Raw genomic sequence first — 27,575 nt, forward strand, 5'->3', positions numbered from 1 at the left:
GGCCTCCCTATGGAGAATGGGTCGGTCTGCACCATTTCTCCTTGTAAGTTGGTCATTTCCAAGTCACAGGACCCATCAGCTGCAGGGCCATGAGCCCCCTGACTTGTATGTAAGTGTGTGTGTGTGTGTGTGTGTGTGTGTGTGTGTGTGTGTGTGTGTGTGTTGGGTGACACAGACAGTGAAAGGAAAAAAAAAAACAAATGAAAACACTGCTTTTCGCTGGGAGCAGCTCAAGAATGAGAGCAATCATAAGAGGGCCCCTCCAGCCCCCCAAGAAAGCTGTCTGGAGGAGGTGGAGGGCAGTGGACAAAACCCCATTATACACGAGACAATGAACCGGGGCGACAAAGGGCATTAAGCGGGCTTTGTGGAGACCTGCTGTAGTGACGTCAGGACAAAGGAGACTGTAACATTCCAGTGACATTCGAATTTAGCAACTGGAATATTCTGGCCCCTCCCTTCCCCTAACAATGACTCAAGAACACAGTATTTCCCCTCTTGCCCCCACTCCTCCCGTAACTGCCGGCTGATTGTTCTCCATGCTCGCCATAAGAAACCCACACGCGCGGGCGGCAGCAACTGGCGCCAACTGGGGAGGAGACTGCAGCTTGGCTTTCTGGCTTTGAACCCAGGGGTGCTGGAGTCTGGGAGATGTCAGGGCTCCCCCGGGGACGGTGGAGGGGGTTTGCCACGGAGAGGGGGCTGAAGAAGCTCAGGGCAGAGAGGGACAGGGGGATGGGGGAAGGGTGGTTTGCCGTATGGCTGGTGGGTCCTTGGGGACTCACAGGCCCTCCGCGTGTTTACTCTTCAGCTGAAGACGAAGCCGGACTCTCGTACTCTGACATGGGCGCGAACTGTAACGAGAGGCAGAATTCTTTCTTGGAATACTTTCAGATCCCCCCAGAGGAGGTTTGCTGCGGATGCAGAGGAAGGGCAGGCCCTGCCTTCCACGGCACCAGACACAGTGATGCACTGTCACCTGTCCTTGCAGAGAAGGCATGGGAAGGTAGATTGGAGGGGCTTGACAAAGTCTGTCATGTGACCCCAGGCACTGAGGCAGTGGCCCACTCACTTCTCCTCCATGTACACGTACAGTTGTATATGCAGTCCTGGCTTGCCTCAAACTCACCACCCAGCTGCAGGAGGATCATAATAGAATCAAATATACTTATCTTTTTTTTTTTGGTTTTTCGAGACAGGGTTTCTCTGTGTAGCCTTGACCATCCAGGACTCACTTTGTAGACCAGGCTGGCCTCGAACACACAGTGATCCGCCTGCCTCTGCCTCCCGAGTGCTGGGATTAAAGGCGTGCGCCACCATGCCCGGCTGGTCAAGCTGGCTCATCCTTCTCCCTCCCTCTGTCTCCCCAACCCTGGATGGCAGGCAGGGCTACCTACCCCAGAGCTCCTCCGAACCCCGCCCTCCTGTGCAGGGATCTGGACTCACCGAGCATTTAATGTTCATGCGTGAGTACAGCATGGATGCGATCTCACTCTGCCCTGCATCCAGGGCCACCATCAGGGCTGTGCTCCCGTCCTGCAAAGCACCGCAGCTGAGGAGATGCCCTGTGCGTCACCCGCCCTCCCTGGGGAGCACCTGCGTGGGGGACTCACTCGGTCGGTGAGAGAGATGTCACAGTTAGGCACCGCCAGCAGGAGCCCAGTGATCTCCTTGTGCCCATGCTCACAGGCACACATTAGGGCCGTGGAGCCATCCTCATCCTGAATGTTGACATCCGCCTCGCAGTCCAGCAGCGCTTTCACCACATCCACCCGCCCATGGCTCACGGCCAGCATCAGGGCCGTCTGTCCTGCCTGGGACAACAGACGGGACTACAGTATAGTGGCGGGTGACACCATACCCTTGGTCCCAAGTGCTCGGACGCTGACTGGGTTGGCCCCTCCTTCCCCTGGCTCTTTCTCTTCCTCCAGATCTCAGCATAAACTGGGCTTCCTCAGAAGTGCTTTCCCGGCCCTGTCCTGTGTGGTCACCTACTATGAGTTACCCAACTCACAGGCGTAAACTTAAGGGAAACGTAGCCAAAATAAATAAAAGAAGAAACAAAAGCATACCCAACCAAAATCTGTATACATTTCTATATACTAATTATACCCAAACAAACAGTTAAAAATTGATGATCACCAGTGGATGAGCAGATAAAACAAACCACGTCAAGATACACGGCAGAATACTACTCAAGCATGAAAAGGGACATTGTTTAGAATACTGACACTCTAACTTGTAAAAACTTTGAGTATATAGCCAGACACACACACACAAAATTATAGATGGTGTGTGTGTGTGTGTTTTGGGTAGCAGAGTCTCACTGCAGAGCCCCAGGATGGACAGGAACCTGTGACCCTTCTGTCTCAGTCCCTTGATTGATAAGGGGCTTCCTGGATACATTGATTCACAGATGGAGAACTGTTTTAACGTGATTTACAGGACATGCCCAGAGCCAGCAGGGCCCAGGGAGAGAGAATGTACTAATGGGTACAAGGTTTTCTTTTTTTTTTTCTTCAAGGTTTTCTTCATCATCATCACCATCAGTCGTAGTTTATCTATTATTACACAGGTCTCACTTAGCTTTGGCTGTTGCAGAACTTGTTATGGCTAAAGATGACGTTGACCCCTGATATTACTCTTTGTCTCCTAACTGCATTATAGGCCATCTCTGTAGACAGAAGAGAGAGTAGGGGAAGTGGGGGAGGAAAGGAGAAGAGGCTGGGGCCTGGAACCACTAGTCTGTCCAAGGTGTGCTGGGGCAGTTCAGACCAGCTTAACTCAGTGGGATCCTGCTTCAGATTGCATCTAATCAGTGACACTGTGATGCTGGGCGTGGTGGCACACACCTTTAATCCCAGCACTTGGGAGGCAGAGGCAGGTGGATCGTGGTGAGTCTGAGGCCAGCCTGGACTACAAAGAGAGTTCCAGGACAGCCAGGACTTTTACACAGAGAAACCCTGGCTAACACAGAGAGACCTTGTCTCAAAAAAAAAGGGGGGGAAAAAAAAAAAAAAAAAGAGCACTGCAGAGGTTCGGTTGCCGGCACCCACACTGAGGCTCTCGGTCACTGTAGCTCAGCTGAAGGGAATCAAATGCCCTATTTGGCCTCCAAACACAAATATGGTGCACATACAAGCAGGCAAAACATACCCAGCATGGTACATGCCTTTAATCCCTGCATTCAAGAGGTAGAGGGAGGAAGGTCTCTTTGAATTCCAGGACAGCCTGGTCTACATAGCAAGTTCCAGGCCAGCCAGAGCTAAATAAAACCAAAACAAGTGAACAAACAAATAAAAATAAGTAAATTATTTTTTCCTGAGACAGGGTCTCTCTGTGTGGCCTTGGCTGTCCTGGACTCGCTTTGTAGACCAGGCTGGCCTCGAACTCACAGCGATCCGCCTGCCTCTGCCTCCCAAGTGCTGGGATTAAAGGCGTGCTGCACCACCACCGCCCACCAAAAATAAGTAAATCTTACAAAAATATAAAAATAAAAAAAGAAGATGAACTCTGGGCGAGATAGCACATGTTTGTAACCCCAGCACTCAGGGAGGCAGAAGGCAGATCTCTGTGAGTTTGAGACTAGCCTGGTCTACATAGAGAAACCCTGTCTCAACAAAACAAAATAAATAAACAAACAAAAGAGGGAGGCGGGCCCTGTGGCTGTAACTCAGTGCTAAGGCACTTACCTAGCATATGTGGGGGCCTCACGTTTAACCCTTAGAGTCTTATTTTTTTAAAAAAAGATTTAGAGCCAGGCGTGGTGGCGCACACCTTTAATCCCAGCACTTGGGAGGCAGAGGCAGGCGGATCGCTGTGAGTTCGAGGCCAGCCTGGTCTACAAAGTGAGTCCAGGATGGCCAAGGCTACACAGAGAAACCCTGTCTTGAAAAACCAAAAAAAAAAAAAAAAAGATTTATCTATTATTATGTATACAGTGTTCTGCCTGCATGTACACCTGAATACCAGAAGAGGGCGCCAGATCTCATTATAGATGGTCGTGAGCCACCATGTGGTTGCTGAGAATTGAACTCAGGGCCTTTGGAAGAGGTATTCTTAACTGCTGAGCCATCTCTCCAGTCCAACCCTTAATCTTCTAAGAGTAATAAATAATAAAGCTTAGCAGGATGTGGTGGCTTGTGCCTATAGTCCTAGCATTTGGTGGCAGAGGCAGGTTTGTTTGTTTGGTTTTGGTTTTTTGAGACAGGGTTTCTCTGTGTAGCCCTGGCTGTCCTGGACTCTCTCTGTAGACCAGGCTTGCCTCGAACTCACAGTGATCCTCCTGTCTCTGTCTCCTGAGTGCTGGGATTACAGGCGTGTGCCAACACGCCCGGCTGGCAGAGGCAAATTCAAGGACAGCCTGGTGTCCTTAAATTTAAGGACAGCTGTTCAAGGCTAGCCTGGTATACCAACCAAGGGGCCAGGCATGATGGTTCACACCTTTAATGGCAGCACTCAGAAGTCAGAAGCAGGTGGATCTCTGTGAGTTGGAGGCCAGCCTGGGGTACACTGTGAAGACACTGCCTCAAAAAGGGAGGTAGAGACACCTTGTAGCTAAGTAGGTAAACTGTCTGCCACCCCAAGAAAAATTCCCATGTATCATCAGGCTTGGTGTAGCTTGTGATCCTAACACTGGGGAGACAGAGGCAGGAGGGTCCTATATAGCCAGTCTAGGTGAACCCTAGATTTAGTGAGAGACATGTTTTTTTTTTTGTTTTGTTTTTTTAAGACAGGGTTTCTCTGTGTAGCTTTGGCTGTCCTGGACTCACTTAGTAGACCAGGCTGGCCTCGAACTCACAGCAATCTGCCTGCTTCTGCCTCCCGAGTGCTGGGATTGAAGGTGTGCGTCACTACACCCAGTGAGAGACACGTCTTAAAAAGCCTACACAGACACACAGACACCCAACCCACACCGCACACGTATGCAGGTACGCAGGCATGCATGCACAAATGCATCATCCGCCAGCTACCCAGAGCTTGCTCTGAGGCTGAACCACTCAGGTTCAGAGATCAACTCCTTGCTTTGAGCTTTGAATAATCAATCCTGCTGCTCTGAGTCTCAACACCTGTCTGCAGAGTGGTCGCTGTTCCCATGGACATATTCATGACCTGGCTTGGCCCAGGGCCCAGAGTTAATAAAGGAGGTTAGGGAGCGAGTGAGGTGACTCACTGGGTCAAGGCACTTGCCACCAAACCTGTCCATGGGCCCAGATGACAGAGAGAGTGAACTAAGTCTAAGAAAGTGGCCCCTGGTCTCCTTGCTTGTACCACGGCACAAGGTCCACAACTAACAAATAAATTAGGCAAATAAGGCACATCACAGCCACGTACCTGGCTGGCTTTCGCGTTGACGTCTCCAAGCCGGAAGAGCTGAAGGATGGTCTCAACGTCATCCTGGGTCTTCAGGGTGGCCAGCGCAGTTAGCATGATGGGGCTGTAGCCAGCACGGTTCAGCTTGTCCACCTGACAGACACCTATGAGGGGAGGGGAGCGACGGGGTGCAGGTGAGCCTCTGCGACCAGACTGAAGCCTGGCACACCACACTGAGCGCTGGGGATCACGCCCCTCCCTCTGTGTAGGCCCAGCTTAGTAGGTCTCTAGCTTAGTAGGTCTCTATGTATGCGTTCGTGCACCGTGGAGACCAGAGAGTGTCTTCAGAAGTCAGGCACCGCCTGGGTTTGGGTTTGTTTTGTTTGCTTGTTCTTAAAAATATTATTTTGCCGAGCATGGTGGCGCACACCTTTAATCCCAGCACTCAGGAGGCACAGGCAGGCAGATGGCTGTGAGTTCAAGGCCAGCCTGGTCTACAAAGTGAGTCCAGGACAGTCAAGATAACACAGAGAAACCCTGTCTCAATACACTGGAGAGATGGCTCAGAGGTTAAGAGCACTGTCTGCTCTTCCAAAGGTCCCGAGTCCTATTCCCAGCAACCACATGGTGGCTCACAACCACCTAGAATGAGATCTAGTGCCCTCTTCTGGCCTGCAAACATACTTGCAGACAGAACATTGTATACATAATACATAAATAAATCTTTAAAAATTATTTTAAAAGAGATTTACTGCGTTCTAACTTTGTGTTGTATATGTGCACATATGTGTGCATAAGAGCACCAGTGCCCTGGAGTCCTGAAGCGGGTGTCACAGTAGAGTTACAGACAGCTGTAAGCTGCGTGATGTGGGTGCTGGGTCCTCCGTCAGAGTGGTACCTGCTTTTAACCACTGAACCATTTTATATCCGTTTAGCTTTAGTTGGGGTGGGGGTAGCCACCATGGCATCCTGTGGAGGTCAGAGGAGAGCCTGCAGCAGCTGGTTCTCTCCCTCCACCGTGTGGGCCCAGGGGTCAAACTCAGGTCATCAGCCTTGGCAACAAGTGTCCTTCCCCACTGAGCCATTTTGATGCCCCCACCTTCTTAAGAAACTTATATGCATATACGTGGAGGCCAAGGTCAGTGTCAGGCATCTTCCTTAATCATCTCATGTTTGAGGTAAGATCTGGCACTGAACTGTAGCTGGCAGCCAGCAAATCCAGGGACTCTCCCTGTCTCCACCCTGCCTCAGTCCCAAGGGCTATAGGGACATACCTCCACGCCTACATTTTTAATTATTTTTTTTCTTTTAAACTTGGGTGTTGGAAGCCTGAACTACAGTCATGCTGGCAGGAAAAATACTAGCCACTGAGCCGTTTCTCCAGCTACCATTCTTTTCACTGTCTTTCTTTTTAAAAAATAATTTATTTAATTTTACTTTACGTGCATTGGTATGGGGGTGTCAGATCCCTTCGAACTGGAATTACAGACAGTTGTGAGCTGCCATGTGGGTACTGGGATTTGAGCCCAGGTCCTTCAGAAGAGCAGACAGTGCTCTAACTACTGAGCCATTTCTCCAGCCCCCTTTTCTTTCTTTTTACAGGCAGTCTCTCTTTTTCCTGGAGCTTGCCAAGGAGCCCCAGGGATCCTCCCGTGTCTTCCTTCCCAGTGCTGGGGTCACAGGCACCTGCACCCACACACAGCTTCTCATGAGGGTAAACAGGTCCTCATGTTTGCAAGGACAGCACTTTACAACTAAGGGCCCCCACAGCCCCCCAGATTGGGCTCTACTCACAAATGGGGAGTCCCATCTGCTATAGTCATACTGTTGACCAGAAGGTGAGGGGTCTAAGAAGGTGGAGCCTGTGCCTCCTCTCCCAGCCCTGGGGTCCCTGGTTGACGTCACTGAGAACAGGAGTAGTGGCTTCCAGCTGGTCCACTCGTGCCCCCGTCAGTCCATGGGCGCTGCCTCCCTCAGACACTGGGAGCTTCTGGTCTTCTCCATCACCAGGAAAGACAGGTTTCTTCTTGCCTGACTGACTACCCTGTCTACCGTCCAATCCCCTGCCCAGAGGCCACAGCCATCTCTCACACAAGGGCTTTGGAAACAGAGTGTCCATCACACAGGTACCAGGTCTGAATTCATTATACCTCCAAGGAGAAGACTGAGCTGAGCCTTCCTAGCACATTGTAAGGGCCTGATCCACCAAACTGGGTGGGCTACACTCCTCCATCAGACTAGGAGACAGAGCATCCTCCATCTGACTGGGAGGGCAAAACCTCCTTCATCTGTTAATGAATGGCACATTCTCCCTCACCCCACTTAGAAGGTATATTGCCCCCCCCATCAGACTGTGAAGGCACCTCTCCCCCACCAGGCTGGTCCTGCCTGGAGGCTCACCGCTGTCCAGCAACTGCCGCACCACAGGGAAGTTGCCGTGTGACACAGAGTAGTGCAGTGCTGTGTTCCCATTGCTGTCGGCGATGTTGACCACATAGTCCAGCAGCCGGGTAGACATGGCCCTGAAGGTGACCAGGTGGCGCCGCACAAGCTCAGGGTGTGCGTCGCTGCGGCAGGCCAGGCGCAGCCATTCCTGAAGCACTGTGGTATAAGCCACTTTCTGGGTAGAGAAGGCAAAGAGCGGGGAGTGAGAAGAGAGACACACCCATCCCCTTCTGCACAAAGATCCTAGAACAGAAGTGAGACGCCCCAGCCTGCAGCAGACACAGTGGCTCCTCTGATCGGGCGAGGTGGCACTTGTCTGCCCATGTCTGAACCATGCTTGGAAGCCCAAGAAAGGAAAATCTAGAGTTCAAGGCCAAACAGGGTGACATACTGAGAACTTGTTTGAAAACAAAAACATGAGGCAGAGGCAGGAGGATCTCTGTGAGTTAGAGGCCAGCCTGATCTACATAGCAGCTTCAGGACAGCCAGGTTACAGCTATATAGAGAGACCCTGTCTCAAAACACAAGGAAATCCAGTGAGATGGTGCAGGCCTGTCATCGTAGTACTTGGGAGACGGAGGTAGGAGGGTCAGGAGTTCAGGGTCATCCTCAACCACAAATGTAGTTCAAGGACAGCCTGTGCTACATGAGACCTCACAAGGAGAAAGATGAAAACAAAATGCACTGGGCGTGGTAGTGCATGCCTTTAATCCCAGCACTTGGGAGGCAGAGGCAGGAGGATTGCTGTGAGTTTGAGGCTAGCCTGGTCTACAAAGCGAGTCCAGGACAGCCAAGGCTAACACAAAGAGACCTTGTCTCGGGAAAAACCAACAAAACAAAAAACAAAACGCTGCTGCCCTTGGCCGAGCCACAGTGGAGGCTCTGACTCACTGGGGGTAAAAGACTCTTGGAATGCAGTGCACACACAGACTCTCTTAGAGAGTTAGAGATGGCCTCTAAAGTAAAAGTATGGCATCTCAGGAACATCCCAAAATATGAAGCTGAAGCCAGGCTGGTCCCAGGCAACAGCGGACACCACCACCAATCCTAGGACTCAGGCCCCACCCACTACTAAGCTACACCCTGGGTGACTCGACCTCACTAAGTAGGCGCAGAGAGACCCTGAGGGGGAGGGGAGGATGGAGGGCCACCCTTGGGACCCTCTGTACCAGTTCTCGCTCCGTGAGGGCGTTGGGATTCTCCAAGTACTTCTCCAGGGCCAAGCAGGCTGATATGAGGTCGGGGCTCAGATCCATCCTGCCGGGAACAAAGAGGAGCGAGCTTACATTACTTTGCTTTCTAAAAAGCTACTTATTATTATTTTTCAGCTTTTTATTTTATTTTGTTTTTGAGACAGGGTTTCTGTTTGTAACTCTGTCTCTGAATTCATCTGTAGACCAGGCTGGCCTCAAACTCAGAGATCTGCCTGCCTCTGCCCCCTGAGTTTTGGGATTAAAGGTGTGCATCATTACTACCCGGCATTTAAAAAAAAAAAACAACAAAATCTTATTTTAGCCAGTGGTGGCGGCTTTAATCCCAGCACTTGGGAGGCAGAGGTAGGGGGATCTCTGTGAGTTCAAGGCCAGCCTGGTTTACAGAGTGAGTTCTAGGACAGCTAGAGCCGTTACACAGCGAAACCCTGTCTTGAAAAACAAACAAACAAACAAACAAACAAACAAAAACAAAAAAAAAAAAAAAGAAAAAAGAAAAAGAAAAAAAAAATCGATTTCAATGTGTATTGGTCTTTTGTCTATATATAGGTCTGTGTGAGGGTGTCACATGCCCTGGAACTAATGGACAGTTGTGAGCTACTATGTGGGTGCTGGGAATTGAACCTGGGTCTTTGGAAAAGTAGCCAGTGCTCTTAACTGTTGAGACATCTCTCAAGCTCCTTTGTTTACTTTTTGGTTTTGTTTTTCAAAACAGGGTTTTTCTGAGATTAAAGGTGTACGCCACCACACCCAGCTTGTTTTGTTTTTTGAGACAGGGTTTCTCTGTGTAGCTCTGGCTGCCCTGGAACTTTCTTTTTAGACCAGGCTGGCTTTGAACTTACAGCGATCTGCCTGCCTTTGCCTCCCGAGTGCTGGGATTAAAGATGTGCGCCACCACACCCCACTTAATTACTTTTTAAGATTTATGTTTAAGGGCTGAAGACATAGCTCAGCAGTTCAGAGCACTTGTTCCGGTAAAAGACCTGGGTTTGGATCCTGGCACCCACACGAAGGCTCACAACTGTAACTCCTGTCCCAGGGCATCCTGCCTGGCCTTTGTGGGCACCAGACATGCGTGTGGTGCATATACCTACATGCAGGCAAAACACTCATGCATAAAACAAAATAAACAAATATAAAAAAGAATTGGAAAAACCCATTTATGTTAATATACGCATGTGCCTGTGCCCTTCACTGCAGGTTCCTGTGGAGGGCCGGAAGTAGAACATGCCGTGGAGCTGCAGTTATAGGAAGTCATGAGCTGCCTGACACGGGCCCCTTCATTTGATCATCATCATTATGATTACTATTATTACTTTTTGGGAGGGTTCAAGATAGGGTTTCTCTGTGTAGTCCTGGAACTCACTCTGTAGACCAGGCTGGACTTGAACTTAGAGATCTGGCTGCCTCCGCCTCCAAAGTGCTGGAATTAAAGGTGTGAGCCATCACAGCCCATTGTATCATTATTATTTTTTAAAGATTAATCTATTTTTGGTCAACCCTGAAAATACGCATATAGGTAGTAGCATTATACAGATTGAACAGTTTATATTTAGGAATATAATTTATATACATATATGCATGAAGTAACTGAAAAAAATAAGAGGCCATGAATTTGAAAGAGAACAGAATGGTGTACAGGGGAGGGTATAAAAGGAGGAAAAAGAAGGGAGAAATGTTATTATCAGATTATAAACTAAAAAAAAAAAAGATTTATTTTTAAAAAGCTTTATTCATTTTTATTTTATGTGTATGGGGTTTTGCCTGCATGTGTGTTTGTATGTGCACTGTGTATGCCCTGTTGGAAGAGGCCAGAGAGGGTGTTAGATTCCCTGGAACTGGAGTTACAGGTGATTGTTAGCTGTCACACTGCTGTTTAACAGTTTCCTCCAAGACTGAAACATTCCACCCTGCAGGAAACTCCTAAAGCAGGAAGGTAAATGGCTCAAAATGGCTTCAAGAAGTCCCTGAAACTGACCAGATTCACCTGGCCTCTTCCTGCCAGTCAGCAGTAAGGGCTCATAATCCTCTCAGAGGATTGGAAGCTGAGCTGCAAAGAAGACTCAGGCCAGTCCAGCTGCCTGGACGAGCAGACACCAGCCAAAGCTGCCTGTTAGAGGTTTAGACCAGAGTCCCTCGGAAACGACACTGTTCAACCTGCTGAGCTGCCCGCAGGCTGTGCAGTGAGCTCCAGGTTCCCAGCTTTGTGAGCTGTCACCCATGCTGGGGTGGGCTTTGGTGGTGCAGCTGTCTGTGAGTCACGTCTGCTCCTGTGAGGAACCCCTCACCCATATTCCTGTAAGTAACCCCAACAGAACTCACCAAGTTGGACTTTGGTGGTATCTGTGCTTTGGTCTGTCATGGGGTCCCTATCTGGGGTCGAGTGTTGTGTCTCCCCTGGAAAAGTTCTGTCTCACAGCACATATGGGTGCTGAGAATCGAACCCAGGTCCTCTGGAAGCACAGCTAATGTTTCTAGCTGGTGAGCCATTGCCCTGACGCGCTCCCCATTTGTTGAGACATGGTTTTCATGTGTTCTGTGCTCGCTTCCAGCTCACTAGGACAAGTTCACTGTTAGGGCTGGTGGACTTGACCGGGAATCCCAGCTCCATGGAGGTGGAGACAAGACTACTGAAGGTTCGGGCCTAGCCTGGCCTAAAGCGAATTGAAGGCTAGCCTGGGCAAATTAGCAACTCTACATAAAAAGTACAAGGAGTGGGCTGGAGATGGGGATGAGGCACGAGGCCCTGGGTTCCAGCCCCAGCACCCCCTAAACTAGGCTGGTTACATGTGTTTGTAATCCTAACATTACAGAACTGGAGGCAGTAGGACTGCAAATTCAAGGTAGCCTGAGCTACAGAGTGAGCTCCAGGTTAGCCAGGGCAACTTAATGAGACCTCATCTCAAAATAAAAAAGGGAGGGGGTCGGGAGAACGGCTCAGTGGAAAAGGGCTTGCGGTGGTGGTATGAGGGCAGGAACCCACATTGCCAGAACCCTCGGAAATTCCGGGTAGGTGAGTGTGGCAGGGAACTGCAACCCTAGCACATGGGAGACACAGGCGGGCTGCAGGAGCAGCCATCCGGCTACACTGTGTTGGACAGTCAGCTGGGGTCAGGGAGAGACTGACTCAATACAGTGGAGGGGGCTGGAGAGATGGCTCAGTGGTTAAGAGCACTGCCTGCTCTTCCGAAGGACCCGGGGTTCAATTCCCAGCAACCACATGGCAGCTCACAACTGTCTGTAACTCTAAGATCTGACACCCTCACACCAATGTACATAGATTAAAGTTAAATAAAATATTTAAAAAAAAATAGATATGGTGGAGAGTGATGGATGAAGACACCAAATGTCAGTTTTGATCCCCTCCCCCATGTGCACACACATGTGCACATATACCTACACAAACACATGCTCCACACCACACAGACACAAAAACATGGTCGCATGTGCAAACACATGCATACAGTACACACACCCACACCATACCCACGAAAAACTAAAAGCTAAACCAACAAATGAAAAACACTGACCGAGAGCCTTCCCATGTACATATACCCACATGTATCCACAAACATGTGAACACACATGACCTGTATGCATGAGGCAGAGGTGGGCAGATCTCTGAGTCTGAGGCTAGCCTGGTCTGCTTAGTGAGTTCCAGGCCAGCCAAGGCTACCAAGTGAGAGCCTGTCTCTTTTTTGTTGTTGTTGTTGGTTTGTTTTCGAGACAGGGTTTCTCTGTGTAGCCTTGGCTGTCCTGGACTGACTTTGTAGACCAGGCTGGCCTTGAACTCAGAGATCTGCCCACCTCTGCCTCCCAAGTGCTGGGATTAAAGGCGTGTGCCACCACGCCCGGCGAAGGCCTGTCTCAAAAAGGAAGGAAAACCTTCAGAAGGTGAGGTGAGATGCTCCGAACCAAGGACTTCTGTCTGACTAGAGTGTCAGTGACTGATAGGAGGCCTAGAGGGTTAGGTCCCAGGCGGCAACAGCAGCAGGTCATCCACCCTTCACCGGAAGCCATCCCACCCAGAGAACTGACCGAACTTCCTCCTCCGGGTTGGGCCCTGCTGCTGCCTCAGCTGCAGGCACACGCTGGGATTCCTGGGTGAGCTGGCACTCCTTCAGACTGGTCTTGGCCACGGCAGTCCCTGGCGGCCTGAGCTGTGGGCATTCGGCTGTGCTCGGAACCCTTGCCGGTGACTCGGGGCCTTCGTTCTCTGTGCTCTCGTGTTCGGAGTTTTCTGCTGTGCTGGAATCTTCCGAGGAAGACTCATACCTAAGGAGGGACAGGGGAGGACACCGATGGGGACCAGAGGGTGCCTCTGTGGTCCTCTGTTCCTCCACATTCTGCACTGGGGATGATGCAGGGCAAGTTGCATGCTAAGCAAGTAGGTGTCTGAAATCCACACCCCAGCCCCTCACTGGGGGATTTGAGGGCCCACGGTCCTCCATTTCCACACTGCAAGTGTCACTCAGCCTCCACTGCCCGACTCGCTGCACCTGCAGTGCTCTTCTGGGGCACAGGTGGCAGGTCCCAGCCAGATGCACCTATTGCTTTCCCTCAGTTTCCCAACCCTCTATCCCTTATGCTTTGACTTGAATCAACAGTGATGGGCTTATCTGAGAGGGGCTCTCGGCAGCACCGCAAGCTCAGGCCCCGTCCCCTGCCTGCAGTGTCACAGTGGGAAGGACCGGAGATCCACTCACCCGCCATTGACTCCCACAAACTGGAGGTTCCTCTGGTGAACCTCAGGGTCTGCAGAGTCCTCTTTCCTCTTTGTGGGGGACTGTGTTTCTACAGAGACTCCGCCTAAAAGAGACCACACGGCGTGAGTACCGCGTGACTCGGAGCCCACTCTGGATGACCAGGGGCCGGTCTCCATCGCCCACATCTGTTTACCTGCTGCCTCGGCCACCTGCGAGTCTCTCGATGCGGCTGGTCTGGTGGGCTCCCGGGCAGCAGTGTCCTGGGCAGCTGCTTGGTTCTCAGGCTGCGTGGTGCAGGCTGCAGGCAGGTGTGGACCGGAAGAGCAAGGCCCTGTAGGAGACTGTGGAACACCTGGGGTGACAAGAGATGCGGAATCGGAGGAGAGCCTGGTGTGGAGGTCCAGGCTTATTGTTCTAGGGTAGGTAGAGGCAGGAGGACAAGCCTGAGCTACAGAGTGAGATCTTGTCTCTAAAACGTACAGACAATGCTGGGCTGGACGGCAGAGCCCTTGCTTAGAGCTCCACTCTCAGCACCACAAAAGCCAGGTGTGGTGGTGGAGTATGCCTGCAATTCCAGGCCTCAGGAATGGAGGCAGGAGGATTACTACAACCTGGAGGACAGTCTGGGTTAGAGAGTGAGGTCAGTCTCAAAAAACAGTGAAAAACTGAGGCTTGGACGGTGGTGGGAGAGATGGCTGAGCACATGTTAAGAGCACGCACTGCTCTTCCAGAGGACCCGGATTCTGTTCCCAGTGTCCATGCCAGGTGCCTCACCACAGCCTGACACCTCAGCTCCTGGGGATCAGATGCCTTCTTCTGGCCTTTGTGGCTATCCCTTTCACATAAATAGCAATAAATATTTAAGCACAAAGACACAGACACAGAGGCACGCAGCACACAGACACACACACACACACGCACGTACACAGACACAGAAACAAGGGACGGGCCGTGGAGCTACACGGTGGAAGGAGAGAACCAGCTCCCCAGTTGTCCTAGAACCCCCACACAACACACCTCACCCACCAAATAAATACATGCAATTTTAAAGTTTTGGCCATAGCTGGGCATTGGTGGCCCACGCCTTTGATCCCAGCATTTGGGGAGACAGAGGCAGGTGGATCTCTGTGAGTTTGAGGCCAGCCTGGTCTATAAGGTGAGTCCAGGACAGCCAGGACTTCACCTCGAGACCTTGTCTCAACAAACAAAACAGAGAAAGAACTCACACAAAGGTTAAGGAAGATGGCTAGTTGGGACAGCTAGCTTGGGAGTGTGGGGGCCTGAGCTGACTCCAGAATCCACACAGATAAGCAGTACACGGCGACGCACCTGTCACCCGTCATCCTAGAGCCAGGCTTGGCAGAACCTGCCTGGCCTATCTGGTCAATCCCAGGCCTGTGGGAGGCCATGTTAGATGCCTCTGGGACCACCAGGGACATCCTGACTCTCACAGTAGTACATCAACCAACTCCTCAAACCACCCAAGAGTCACGATGGCCGTGTGCCACACAGTCCTGCCGACCGACAAGCTAGTGTGAGCCACCATGTGGGAGCTGGGAATTGAACCTGGGCCTCTGGAAGAGCAGCCAGTGCTCTTAACTGCCCACCCAGCTCTCCAGCCTTTGTTTTTTTCAGACAGGGTCTCATTGTGTAACTTTGGCTGGTCTAGAACTCACTATGTAGACTGGGCTGGCATCAAAATCAGAGCCAGCAGCCTGCCTCTGTCTCCTGCGTGTTGAAACCAAGGTGTGTGCCATCTCGCTGATACAAGTGACATGTTGGGCCCAGTCTCCAAGGACTTGCAGTACCCAAGCCTCAAGTGTGGACTCACAGTGCAATTTCCACTTCATCTTGCTGCCTCTGCTGCTCCTGATCCCTCCTTCTTTACGGCATGTGCTTCCTGCTGTGGGTACAGCACCGGCTAAGAGCCAAAGAATGGCTGCTCTCTTTAATGGCCATTTAAACAAAAAATATCAATGTTTTGTTTTTGGAGAGAGGGTCTCTTTATGTAGCCCTGGCTGGCCTGAAACCCCATATGTAGACAAGGCTGGCCTCAAACTCAGAGATGGCCTGCCCCAGTTTCCCAAGTGCTAGGATTAAAGGTAGGAGCTACCACCAGTAACTTTTTTTTTTTTTTCCCCCTAACATAAGCAATTCACTGCTTCCTGAAGTTCCTGGGCGCTACTCAAGTTCTGCAAGGAACTTAAGTACTTTCTCCACACAGGCTGAGTGTGGACAGGACTGGGTGGGGTGAGACACTCGGCTATAAATGTGTCCAAAAGTAGTATAGCCCAGGGTGTGGTGACCCCAGATGACACAGAATTGAATTCACGGTGTGAGCCAGGAACCAGTGCTGAGTGTGTCAAACTTCTCATTTAATTTTTTTCTTTCATTTACTTACTATTACTGTTTTTGTGGGGCTGGGGATGGAAACCCCAGTTGTGTATAATAGGGCAGGATTTTTTGTTTCGTTTTGATTTTTTGAGACAGGGTTTCTCTTTGTGGCCTTGGCTGTCCTGGACTCGCTTTGTAGACCAGGCTGGCGTCAAACTCTCAAACTCACATCGATCTCCCTCTGCCTGCCTCTCCAGTGCTGGGATTACAGGTGTGCACCACCATGCCCAGCTAAGTGTTCTTATCTGAGTTGTGGCTCTGGCTTGCATACTGTCTTTTTAAAGGCAAGGAGGGTCTCATGTGGCCCAGGCTAGCCTTGAACTCACTCCCTTAACCTCCCCAGTTCTGGGATAGAACCCACAACTAACTGCGTTCTGAGCCTAGGCTCTACCAACTGAACTACATCCTCAGGCTCTCTCTCTGTTGTTTGGGGTCTCTCTCTACAGCCCAGGCTGGCCTTGTGCTGGGGACTGTCCTGCCTTAGTCCTGAGTGCTAGGACGGCAGGCAGGCATCGCTATGCCTGACTGAGAGCTCCGGATTTAAAGTGCTGGGGGCAGGGAGAGCTCTGTGGGTAAGGGAGCTCGCCTGAGGACCTGAGTTCATCTGTGGACTTATGTGTAAGCTCCACATAGTAGCGGAAGCCTCAGATGGGAGGCACGCAGAAAAATCCTCAGAAGCCCTTGGGCTAGCCTGGGGAACTAGCAGCAAGACAGAAACCTTGCTTCAAAAAAGGCAGACGGTGAGGACTGGCGTTTGACATAGACATGCCTTCTTTGGCAACATTCTTTTGTTTTGTTTTTTTGAGACAGGGTTTCTCTGTGTAGCCTTGGCTGTCCTGGACTCACTTTGTAGACCACGCTGGCCTAGAACTCACAGAGATACGCCTACCTCTGCCTCCCAAGTGCTGGGATTAAAGGTGTGTGCCACCACTGCCCGGCTTGTGGCAAATTCTTGCCCTACCCCCCAAACATGTTATCCATTTTAAGATTAAGAATAAGAACAGGAATAATAATAAACTTTAGATAAAGCGCACACACATGCACCTCTCCAGGCCTGTTGTCTCTGCCACCTAGGTGGTGTGAAGACTCATAAGGTTTGCCACAAGAACTAACAGCCTAAATTCGGATTCCCAGAGCCCTTGTAGAAATGGCCAGGTGTGGGCTGGAGAGATGGCTCAGCGGTTGTTAAGAGCACTGTCTGCTCTTCCAGAAGTCCTGAGTTCAATTTCCAGCACCCACATTGCAGCTAATACTTATCTGTAACTCCAAGAACTGACACCCTCACACAGACACGCATGCAGGCTAAACATCAATGCATATAAAAAAAAAAAAAAATGGCCAGACGTGCTGGGTGTGGTGGCGCATACCTGTAATCCCAGCACTCAGAGAGGCAGAAGCAGGCGTGGATCACTTGTGAGTTCAAGGCCACCCTGGTCTATAAAATGACAGCCAAGGCTACACAGAGAAACCCTGTCTCAAAAAACAAACAAACAAACAAACAAACAACCCTCCCCAACAGTCAGAGGAAGACTGGCAAGATGGCCCAGCCAATAGACGTGCTTGCTGCCAAGCCTGATGACCTGCGGTTTGGTCCCCAGGACCCACAACGCAGAGAAACAGAACAGATGCCCCCAAATTGCCCTGGAACCTCCATACACATAAACTGCGGCACAGGCACCACCCCCACAAAGTCAATAGATGTTATAAAATAGTGAAAACGAAAAAAGAACAGGCGTGTAGTGGCGTGGCTTGCAGGATGCCCACAGCCCGATCCCAGCATTGGAGGAAAAAACACTAAAGTGGAAAAAACAAGAAACAGAGAGAGAATCTTCTTCTTCGGAAAAACAAGACCATTTAAGGAAATCAGGCAGGCACAAGGCATGTTTTTCAAGGACATGAAATATCTGAATAAGCTGCTGAAGGTGGGTGCAGCAGTGTCATTAAAAGGGATCAGAAGGCCTGGGGTGGTGGTGCATGCCTGAGGATCGAGGGAATGGGGAGGGTGAGGCAGGAGGATTACTTGGTAGCCAGCCAGGGTAGCACAGAGAAACATCATCTTCAAAACGCAAAACACTGAGCTGCTGAGATGGCTCAGCCAATAAAGGAGCTTGCTGCTAAGTAGATGCTAAGTCTGATTGCTGGGACCTATGCCACAGGAGGCAGATGACTCCCCAAGCCTGCTCTGACATCCACCCGTGTGTGTGCACGTACACATACCCACAATAAATAAGTATGCCCTTGAGTAACTCAAACGGACATAAGGTATGTTGGCTAAGCATGTAAGTGAACATCTGTGACCCCAGCACTGGGGTAGCAGATGAAGAAAGGTCAGGAGTGGCTGGGCAGTGGTGGCGCACGCCTGTAATCCCAGCACTCGGGAGGCAGAGGCAGGTGGATCGCTGTGAGTTCGAGGCCAGCTTAGTCTACAAAGTGAGTCTGGGACAGCCAAGGCTTCACAGAGAAACTCTGTCTCAAAAAAAGGAGGAGGAGGAGGAGGAAAGAGGAGGAGGAGGAGGTCAGGAGTTTGGGACAGAGACGGCCTGCAGTACCTGGGAAAGACCCCATCCAGACAGCTAAAAAACAAAACAGAAGAAAAGAGAAATATATAGAATGAATGGGATAAAAGCTTTAATTGAAAAAAAGGTGAGACTGACTTGGTAAGACTACGTGAACAGCTGTATGGTGGTGGCACACGCCTTTAATCCCAGCACTTGGGAGGCAGAGGCAGGCACATCTCTGTGAGTTCGTGGCCAGCCTGGTCTACAAAGCAAGTCTAGGACAGCCAGTGCTACACCGAGAGACCCTGTCTGGAAAAACCAAAGCCAAAAAAAAAAAAAAAAAAAAAAAAAAGAACAAAACAAACCTACCAAAAAACAAAAAACAAAACCAACCCCCCCCAAAAGACTATGTAAACAGTGCAGTTGGACAGCTATGTGCATATGTTTTCTAAGATTTATTTTTATTTTTAAATCAAAAGTGCATGTGTCTGTGTACATACAGGTGCCTGGGGAGGCTCCAAGGGCTCCAGAGTTACATGTGGTTATGAGCTGCCTGACACGGGTGCTGGGAACTAAACAGGTCCTCTGGAAGGAGGAGATCCTGTTAGCTTCTGATCCATCTCTCCGGCCCACATTTCTATTTTATTTATATTTTTGAGACAGGGTATTATGTATCCCAGCCTGCCCTTTAAGTTTGTCTTAAAACAGAGCAAACAAGGGAAAAGCGAAAAGAACTCCCTTCCTTCCTTTTTTCCCTCTGAAATAGGGTTTCTCTGTGGCCTTGGCTGTCCTGGCGCTCACTCTGTAGACCAGGCTAGCCTCAAACTCAGAGGTCCGCCTACTTCTGCCTCCTGAGTACTGGGGTTAAAGGTGTGCATTATCACTGCTCTACTTTTTTTTTTTTTCACCCTTTAACTCTTGATCCTCCTGCCCCCACCTCCTCAGTGGGATGACGACAGGCACCCGACCACTGCCCCTGGTCTGCGTGATGTTGGGGACAGCATTCAGAGCTTCACCATGTTCAACCAGCACTCTCCCAGCCAGTGTGTTCCCAGCCTAATTTTTTTGTTTTGTTTTGTTTTGGTTTTCTTGAGACAGGGTTTCTCTGTGTATCCTTGGCTGTCCTGGACTCGCTTTGTAGACCAGACTGGCCTCGAACTCAAAGCAATCCGCATGCATCTGCCTCCCAAAAGCTGGGATTAAAGGTGTGTGCCACCACGCCCGGCTTCCCAGCCTATTTATACTCTAAATTTTTCTTTCTTTTCCTTTCCTTCTTTCTTTCCCTTTCCTCCTTTCTTTATCGAGATGACATCTTGCTATGTAGCCTTAGAACTCACAGCAATCCTCCTGCCTCAATCTTCCAAGTGCAGGAACTACAGACCTGTACAACCATGCTCAGTAGCCTTTACATATTTATGTGGCTGGGAAAATCAAAAGAAAAACATGAGAAGTACTGAGGTGAGGCCTTGGCCCAATAGCAGAGTGCTTGTCCAGGATGTACGAGGCCCTGGGTTCAACCACAGCTGAAACAATAAATAAAACCAAGCAAAACAATAATTTCCACCAGCTTTGTGGTGCCAGTTATTAAAAACATACTTTTCTTTTATGCACTGGAAAAATTCAGGCTGGCTGTAGTGGCTCAAGTCTGAGAGCCCAGCTCTGGCAAGCCAGACTGAGAGACTGAGGCAGGAGACAAGAGCAGCCTGGGCTACAAAACGGAACTGTCTCAAATACACACTCCTACAACATGAAAACAGAACCAAGGGTGCAGTGGTAGTACATATGCCGAGCATGCTCCAAGTACCATCCCCAGAACCCCGTAAACCAGGCATGGTGGCTTGCAATCCCAGCACTCAAGGGGTAGAAGCTTAGAAATCAGGAGTTCAAGGCCATCCTGGCCTACCTGAGACACTGTCTCTAAGTAAGTAAATACATTAAACTAAAAATTGAAAATTCAGAAGTGGGCCAGGCGTGGTGGCACACGCCTTTAATCCCAGCACTCGGGAGGCAGAGGCAGGAGGATCTCTGTGAGTTTGAGGCCAGCTGGTCTACAAAGAGAGTCCAGACCAACCAAGGCTACACAGAGAAACCCTGTCTTGGAAAAAAAAATTTTTTTTTTCAGAAGTAGGGCTGGAGCATGGCCCCAGGCAGAGCGCTTGCCTAGTATGTGTGAGGCCTGCGTTCCATCCCCAGCATCACATAATAAAATGAAAGGCACAGAAGCCAAAGGCAGGAGCTCTGCCTGGTTCCACACCCCTGCAGTGCCAACACTCAGAGAAGCTGAGGATGTAAGCATGGCCGTGAGTTCCAGGCCAGCCTGGATTACCGACTGGGGCTCTATCTCGACAACAACAGGCAAACAAAAACCTAAAAAGCTAAAGCCGAGCATGGTGGCAACACACCTGTAATCCCAGCACTCTTAGAGGCAGAGGCAGGTGGATCACTGTGAGTTCGAAGCCAGCCTGGTCTACAAAAGCAAGCCCAGGACAGCCAGGACTACACAGAGAAACCTGAAAAACAAAACAAAACAACCTAGACAACAGCTGCACCTGGGTGGAGTAGGTGGATTCTGGGATTCTAGATTTTTCTACATTTTCCAACCCTTCTACAAATACACTAATAATCACTTTCTTGTTGCTTGAGTCAAGGCTTCAGGAGCTCACTCTGTAGACCAGGCTAGCCTCCAACTCTGCCTCCTAAATGCTGGGATTAAAGGTAAGCACTACTGTAGTGTGTGTGTGTGTGTGTGTGTGTGTGTGTAGGGAGAGGGGGGGAGAAAGAAAGAGAGAGAGAGAGCGCGCTGTCATGATCCCTCGGAGCTGGGGTTTCAGATGGCTGAGAAGAAGGCCAACGTGGATGCCTGGGGAACCAAACTCAGGTCCTCTGTAATGTGAGAGCAGCAAGTGCTAACCATTGAGCTGCCTCTATATTCGGCCCTTGTTTTTTTTTTGCAGGTTTTGATGGTTTGTTTATTTAAGACAAGATCTCTCACTGTCCTGGGCTTTGCAGAATAGACTAGGCTGGCAAACGAGGCTCCAGGATGCACCCATCTTGGGCCTCTCCAGCACTAATGTTGTGTGTGCTGCCACAAATTTTTCCTACGGGTTCTGGGGATCCAGTTCTGGTCACTGTAGCAGCGGAGCCATCTCCCCAGCCCAGGGATGCCTGTCAAACCACAACAGGGCTGCTCATAGCAGACTGTTGGGTGAGTGGGGCAGTGTCAGTGGGGTCCATCCTGCCTACCTCTCTCAAGCCTGGGTATGTGTCTGTGTGGAGGCGGCTTCCCCAACTCTGCAGCTGGAGAAAGTAGACTCCTGCTCTGCTGAGAAACACAGGCCCCACCTCTTCCTCCAAAGAGTCCACCATGACTGATCATCAGTCTTACCAAGCCCAGCAAATGAACACTGAGTCACCAGAGAAGAGTCTGTGGCACTCGCCCTCAGATGCTTAGATTCCCTCAACACCTCAACTCTTTGTCCTCCACCTTCTAGATTATTCTAGATTTCACCACCCCAAGTCCTTCTTGATCCCAGGGCCTTTGATCCTGCTGTGCCCTAGCCAAGCGCCTCTTATTGCTTCTTTGCCCACAAGGCTGTATCTTCCCTGTCACATCTGATGTTCGCATTTGTCTTGAGACTCACTCTGTAGCCCAGGCTGGCCGGCCTTGAAGCTGAGGTGATCTCCCTGTTTCCGCTTCCTGCGTGCTGGGCTTATAAGCTTGTGCTACCACATCTGATATATTCAGCCAAAAGACACCACAGAGCCTAGAGCTAGCTGGGAGCATCCGCTGCACACACTAAGCTAGGCTACTAGGGCCAGAACCCAGGGCCTCACAGAGACAACTGGTCTACCACTGAGCCACGCCTGAGCCCCCTCACTGGGGGATTCTAGTCACAGGCACCACTGAACCAGGTCCTGTTTCTCTCATTTTTGATCTGAACACATTATTTCTCATGTGGATACTTTTTTACTTTACTTGTTTATTGGGGTCTCTTGCATATTTTCTGCAGAGTTTTAAAAAAAATTACATTTATTTTTCGGCAGGCTGGTGTGCATATCTTTAATGCCAACACTCCAGAGTCAGAGGCAGGTGGATCTCTGTGAATTTGAGAGTAGCCTAGCCTACATAATGAGACTCTGTCTCTTAAAAAAAATTAAACTTATTTATGTATTTACTTAGTTAGCAGGGGAGTGTGTGTGCCATGGCTTAGTGCATGTGTGGGGGTCAGAGGACAACTTGTGTGTATGTGGCTGGTTCTTTCCAATATGTGGGTGTCTGGGTCAGGCACAGTGGTACATGCCTTCAATCCCAGCACTCGGGAGGCAGAGGAAGGTAGATCTTCGTAAACTGGAGTCTAGTCTGGTCTCCATGGCTCCAAGCCAACCAGGGTTACATAGTCAGACGCTATCTCAAAACCCAAACAAGCTGGACATGGTAGCACATACCTGTAGTCCCAGCTCTCAGGGAGGCAGAGACAGGCAGATCTCTGTGAGTTTGAGGCTAGCCTGGTCTACAAATCCATAACAGCCAAGGCTACACAGAGAAACCCTGTCTCAAGAAACCAAAAACCAAACCAAACCAACCAACCAACCAAAATGTGAGTCAGAGATCAAACTCAGACTTGGTGGCAAGCACCTTTACGTGCTGAACCATCTGAAGGGACATTTCTAAGTCTGCTCTCCTGCTGTGTCCCCAGTGCCTGTGAGACTAAGCACTAAACATCTGTTGAACAAGATGAAACAAACCAACACACTTCAGCTCCATCTAAGTGAGGGCAAGATGTAAGCTCGCTGCAGCAAGAGGGAGTGCAGTTAGACATGAGGGAGAACTTTCAGGGTGGCAGTTTCCACTTTTGGGGTGGCAGTGAACATAGTGTTGTCTCAATGTCCTGTGAGCATGAGGCCCCATGACTGCCCTAGGAGGCATGTCTGGAATGGAGGGTGCCTCTCAAAGATTCCAAGGCTGGGCTGGGCGGGCCCCTGGCCAGGGGCCAGAACCTCAGGGCCGGGTGTTTGGATGGACACAGAACAGAGGGGTGGTTTCCGTAGCTGGCCAGGAACAGCAGGGAGGCAAGAAAACACAGCTGGGCCCTCGCCCTGCAGCCTGTGCCCCTTGGTGTCAGCAGTGCTTCCACTAATTTGACCTGGGGTGAGATGTGGGGTTCCATAGGCCCTGGGTGCAGACCCTGGCACAGCGGTTCCCTGCCCTAAGCCTCAGTTTCCCCAGCTATAAGCAGAGTTGAAGTTGGACATGGAATAAATAAATGCCCTGTAATTCCAACTACTCAGTGGGCTGAGGCGGGAGGATCGAGAGTTCAAGGCCAGGCGAGGTATCTTTATACCTGATACGCAGCACTCAGGAGGGGACATGGGAGGGGACAGGGAGAGAGGGAAGGGAGAGAAAGAGACAGAAAACGGAAGGGAAGGGCTTGGGGCTGGAATGCACACCACAGCAAGACGGTCTCAATACCCCAGAGGGGAAAGAAAACAAAGTCCCAAACCAACCAACCACAGGCAAAACCAGCCAACCCCATGACTGTCATCAGAGGCAGCAAGAAGCACTGCTTGAACACTTACTGTATGCATTCACTCCTAGGGTTCTGGAAGGGTGTATCTGTTTTAGAGCATGTCACAGGGAGGAAAATGGAGGCCCAGGGAGGTGGTGTCACTCAGCAGGGGGTGAAACAGTGATGGGACCATGGGTACCTGGCTGCTGGCCCATCTTCCTCAGCCCCACTTGGTGAGACACTTAGCATAGCAGCTGGCACCCCGTGGCCTGTGCCAAGGCAGAACAGCTGTCACTAATCTTATGAATCATTCCGGCAGCTTCTGGGCAGCTGGTGATCTACACACAGCCCTTCCTGGCACAAGGACTCGGCACTTCCTCCGGGTGCACCCCTTCCTCTTCCGAAGGCCACTGGGCTTGGGAGGGTCTCCTTCGCGCTCAGGGCTCATGGCCAGGCAGTGAGAGCTATGCGGGTTGGCTCTGCCATTGAGAGCTGGCTACTCCTGGGGTTTTTATCTGGTGTTACGTGAACTAAGGAGAGAGAGAGCGCACCTCAGCTCCAGATTCCTTCACCACCTCCAGGTCCCACAGAACCATGAGTTAGAGAGACGCCACGTGACTCCTGAGCGCCTGGATCCAGCTGCGCCTGAGGCTGTCCAGAAACAACACACTCTGTCTAGGGGGTACACGGCCCAACACCGATTCCTGCCGTTTCTTAATTCAACTCAGGGACTTTGCTATGAAACCAACAACAACCTCCAAACAACTCAAGTGTTCTGGATGATTTAACCATCAACACAACAAGGCGATATGTTAGATGCTCAATTCCTTTGTGCATGTATGTGTGTGAGTGTGGTGTGCATGCACGTGAGTGTATTATGTGTCTGTGCGTGTATGTTTAGGCCAGAGGCAAACAGATGGCATTGTTCTTTAGGCACTGTCTACCTTCTTATGTGGCCAGGGCACACATGTGGCACAGCACACCTGTGGAGGTCAAAGGTCAGTTCTGCTTTCCCACCATGTGGACTCCAGGGATAGAATGCAGGTCACCTGGCTTGGCAGCAAGGTGCCTTTACTCAATGACAGCCATCTTGCTGGGCCCGTCTTGTCTCAGACAAGGTCTCTCACAGGCTGGAGCTCACCAAGTCACCCAGTCCAGCTGGCCCCATTATCTCCCTGCCTCTGTCTCCCCACAATGGGATTACAAGTGGGCATGGGCTTTTTTCTGAACATGGGTGCTGGGTATCAGAATTTGGGCCTCACGTACAGCAAGCACTTTACCAATTGTGCCATCTCCTCAGGCCCCAAGACACCAAACTTTTCTGCCCAATACCTACAGCTCTGAGGTCCACCACGAAATGCCCCCCACTTTGATACGTGGGAGTCACTTGGTTGGCTGAGGATGAAGGAAGGGCCCTACCACGACTTCCGTGACCACAGTCACTCACCTGTGATCCTGGCTGTGCCAACGCTACTCCGTTCCGTAATACTGATCTTCTTGGCGGTATGCACGTTGCTGGCAGTAGCTGTGGGATGCGGGCACATGGTCTCCACCACCTCATGGCTGCGGAACACGAGGGTGTTCTCTGTCCCCCCAGATGTGGCCAGGGCCTTCAGCCCTGCTCTGTAGGGTTCCAGACTCTGGGCTCGCTGTGCAGGGGTCCCAGCTGCCGTGCTGGCTGCTACCTCTACTTCCCGGGGACCCTCCACCACTCGCACGGGGTCCACAGGAACCTGGGTGTCTGGTGGTGGCCAGGCCTGGGGCTGGAGGTCGGCCTGCTGGGTCTGAGCCGCCTGCAGCTCCTGCAGCGCTTTTTTGAGCTGGGTCTCCAACACCGCCACTTTAGCCACCAAGGCGGCTTCACCATCTGGGACGCCCAAGTCCCGCTCCCGGACCCAGGTGCCCACCGAGCGGGTCTCTAGGCCAGCAGGGTTGTCATGGGGCTCCGGAAGGTCCAGGCAGAGCTCACCCCTGCTCCGTGTCCCTGAGGGGTGGCCTAGAAACTTTTGGCTCTTCAGCTGCACTGTGAGCTGTCTCTTCTCCTCCTGGAGCACCGACAGCTTGACCTGGAGCACCGGGATCAGCTTGACCTGCTCCTCCAGCTGGCGCAGCTTGCGCAGGGCCCCTGCCATCTGCTCACGCACGTGGGCCAGGTGGCCAGTGCTGGGTGGCACCGGGGTGGACAGGCCGGAGCTGCGAGGTGTGGGGGGCAGTAGGCCCACGCCTGCCAGGGAGCTGGTGGAGCCTGCTGCACTGGGTGTCAGGGATCCCAGGCCACCTGACGGGGTGGCCGCCTGGTCCTCCAGCCGGCGCCGCGCGTCCAGCAAGGTGCGCTCCACGCGTGGGTTGGAGCCACCGCGGGTCTCCAAGGCTCCATACTGTGGGTAGAAGCCGCGGCCACAGTAGGAGTAGGCCGAGTGCCGGCTGTCCCCACTGGCATCAGAGCACAGCGACTCTGTGGACGTCCACCAGGAGCCTGGGCCCCGTGGCAGGGAACCCAGGCGTGGCCGGCGCTGCACAGCCACCCTACGCAGTGTGTGGCCCTTTTCAATGTCATCCACGTACTTAAGAAAGTCCAGGTCCAGGCGGTAGCCATAGGGCGTCTCCACTGAGTATGGCGGGTCTGGTTCCCTGCTGGGGAAGGCCGCAGGGGAGGCTTGGCCAGGAGTTCCTGGAGTGGGGAAAAGCCAAGGCCTTAAAGTACTGCTGGGACCCTCTCTGCCCAGCAGATGGCCCAGGGACACAGGTGGCTTCTGCTAGAGCTGGGAGCCCAAGTAGATCAATGAGGTCTCGTCTGGCTCTGTCACCCACTGACGCCATTGACAGAGCTGTCCTTCCTCACATTAGGGCAGTCCAATTGTCACATTAGGGCTGTCTCTTCCCCCTGCCGGTTACAGAGTATCCTCCCCATTCAAGCCCTCCAGCGTTGCACCCTCTCCCTTCCCCCACCCTCCCACCTGCCCCTCACCTGGGAATGGGGCAGGCACATGCAGGACCTGGGCCATTCTCTCTCTGCTGTGGCTCCTCAGGTGTCACTCAGGGAACTGTGAGTCAGACAGCCTGCAGCACAAGCTGAGGTTGACCTGCAGAGAGGCTGACAGTCAGGAGCAGTCTTCAGGGAGAAGGAAAGAGATGAGGGCACCCCGCCCCCACAGATGGCCCCACACAGGTCAGGCACCCCCTCATATACTTGAACACCCAAGCTCCCCTCCCTACCCTTGCCTGAGTGTAGAAACTCCTAGAACAAAGAAACCAAACCTCCCTGCCTGCGTGCACATCTGTCCAGCCCTGGACAGGCTCCAGCTGTTCCCACAGCCTCCACATGGACCCCAGGGCAGGGGCCCCACCCTTCCTGTGCCCCCTCCCCTTTGCCCAGCTTTGAAAGTGCACAACGAGGGCAGGGTAAGGATGGGTGGAGGGCTGGGATGCTAACAGGGACACTCCAGTGGGGATCGCAAACGCCGGGAAGAAACAAATCATGGAAGGTGGGAGCCCCCTCAT

The 27,575-nt window shown here is 51.5% G+C and overlaps 1 protein-coding gene across 1 annotated transcript; it reads right to left on the reverse strand.

The window, feature by feature from the left end:
* Nucleotides 1-807: 807 nt before the first annotated feature.
* Kank2 (KN motif and ankyrin repeat domains 2) lies at nucleotides 808-27,209 on the reverse strand. Its single transcript, XM_051156795.1, has 11 exons — nucleotides 27,043-27,209; nucleotides 25,522-26,745; nucleotides 13,869-14,006; nucleotides 13,676-13,778; nucleotides 13,008-13,244; nucleotides 8,928-9,015; nucleotides 7,714-7,933; nucleotides 5,335-5,477; nucleotides 1,614-1,814; nucleotides 1,398-1,536; nucleotides 808-854 (listed from the first exon to the last, which is right to left on the reverse strand). The coding sequence occupies exons 1-11, from the start codon at nucleotides 27,077-27,079 to the stop codon at nucleotides 808-810; spliced, it is 2,577 nt and encodes an 858-aa protein (XP_051012752.1). The 5' UTR covers nucleotides 27,080-27,209.
* Between the last annotated feature and the right edge of the window lie 366 nt (nucleotides 27,210-27,575).

Source organism: Acomys russatus, chromosome 14, assembly GCF_903995435.1.
Source record: "Acomys russatus chromosome 14, mAcoRus1.1, whole genome shotgun sequence".
Classification (NCBI taxonomy): Eukaryota; Metazoa; Chordata; class Mammalia; order Rodentia; family Muridae; genus Acomys; species Acomys russatus.

Excerpts from the sequence above, each read along its gene's own strand:
- Kank2 (XM_051156795.1), bottom strand. The coding sequence starts at position 27,079 with ATGGCCCAGGTCCTGCATGTGCCTGCCCCATTCCCAG. Across the intron at positions 13,779-13,868 it reads GCAGGTGGCCGAGGCAGCAG|GCGGAGTCTCTGTAGAAACA; the intron begins GTAAACAGATGT and ends GGTCTCTTTTAG. Across the intron at positions 855-1,397 it reads GGGTTCGGAGGAGCTCTGGG|TTCGCGCCCATGTCAGAGTA; the intron begins GTAGGTAGCCCT and ends CTCTCGTTACAG.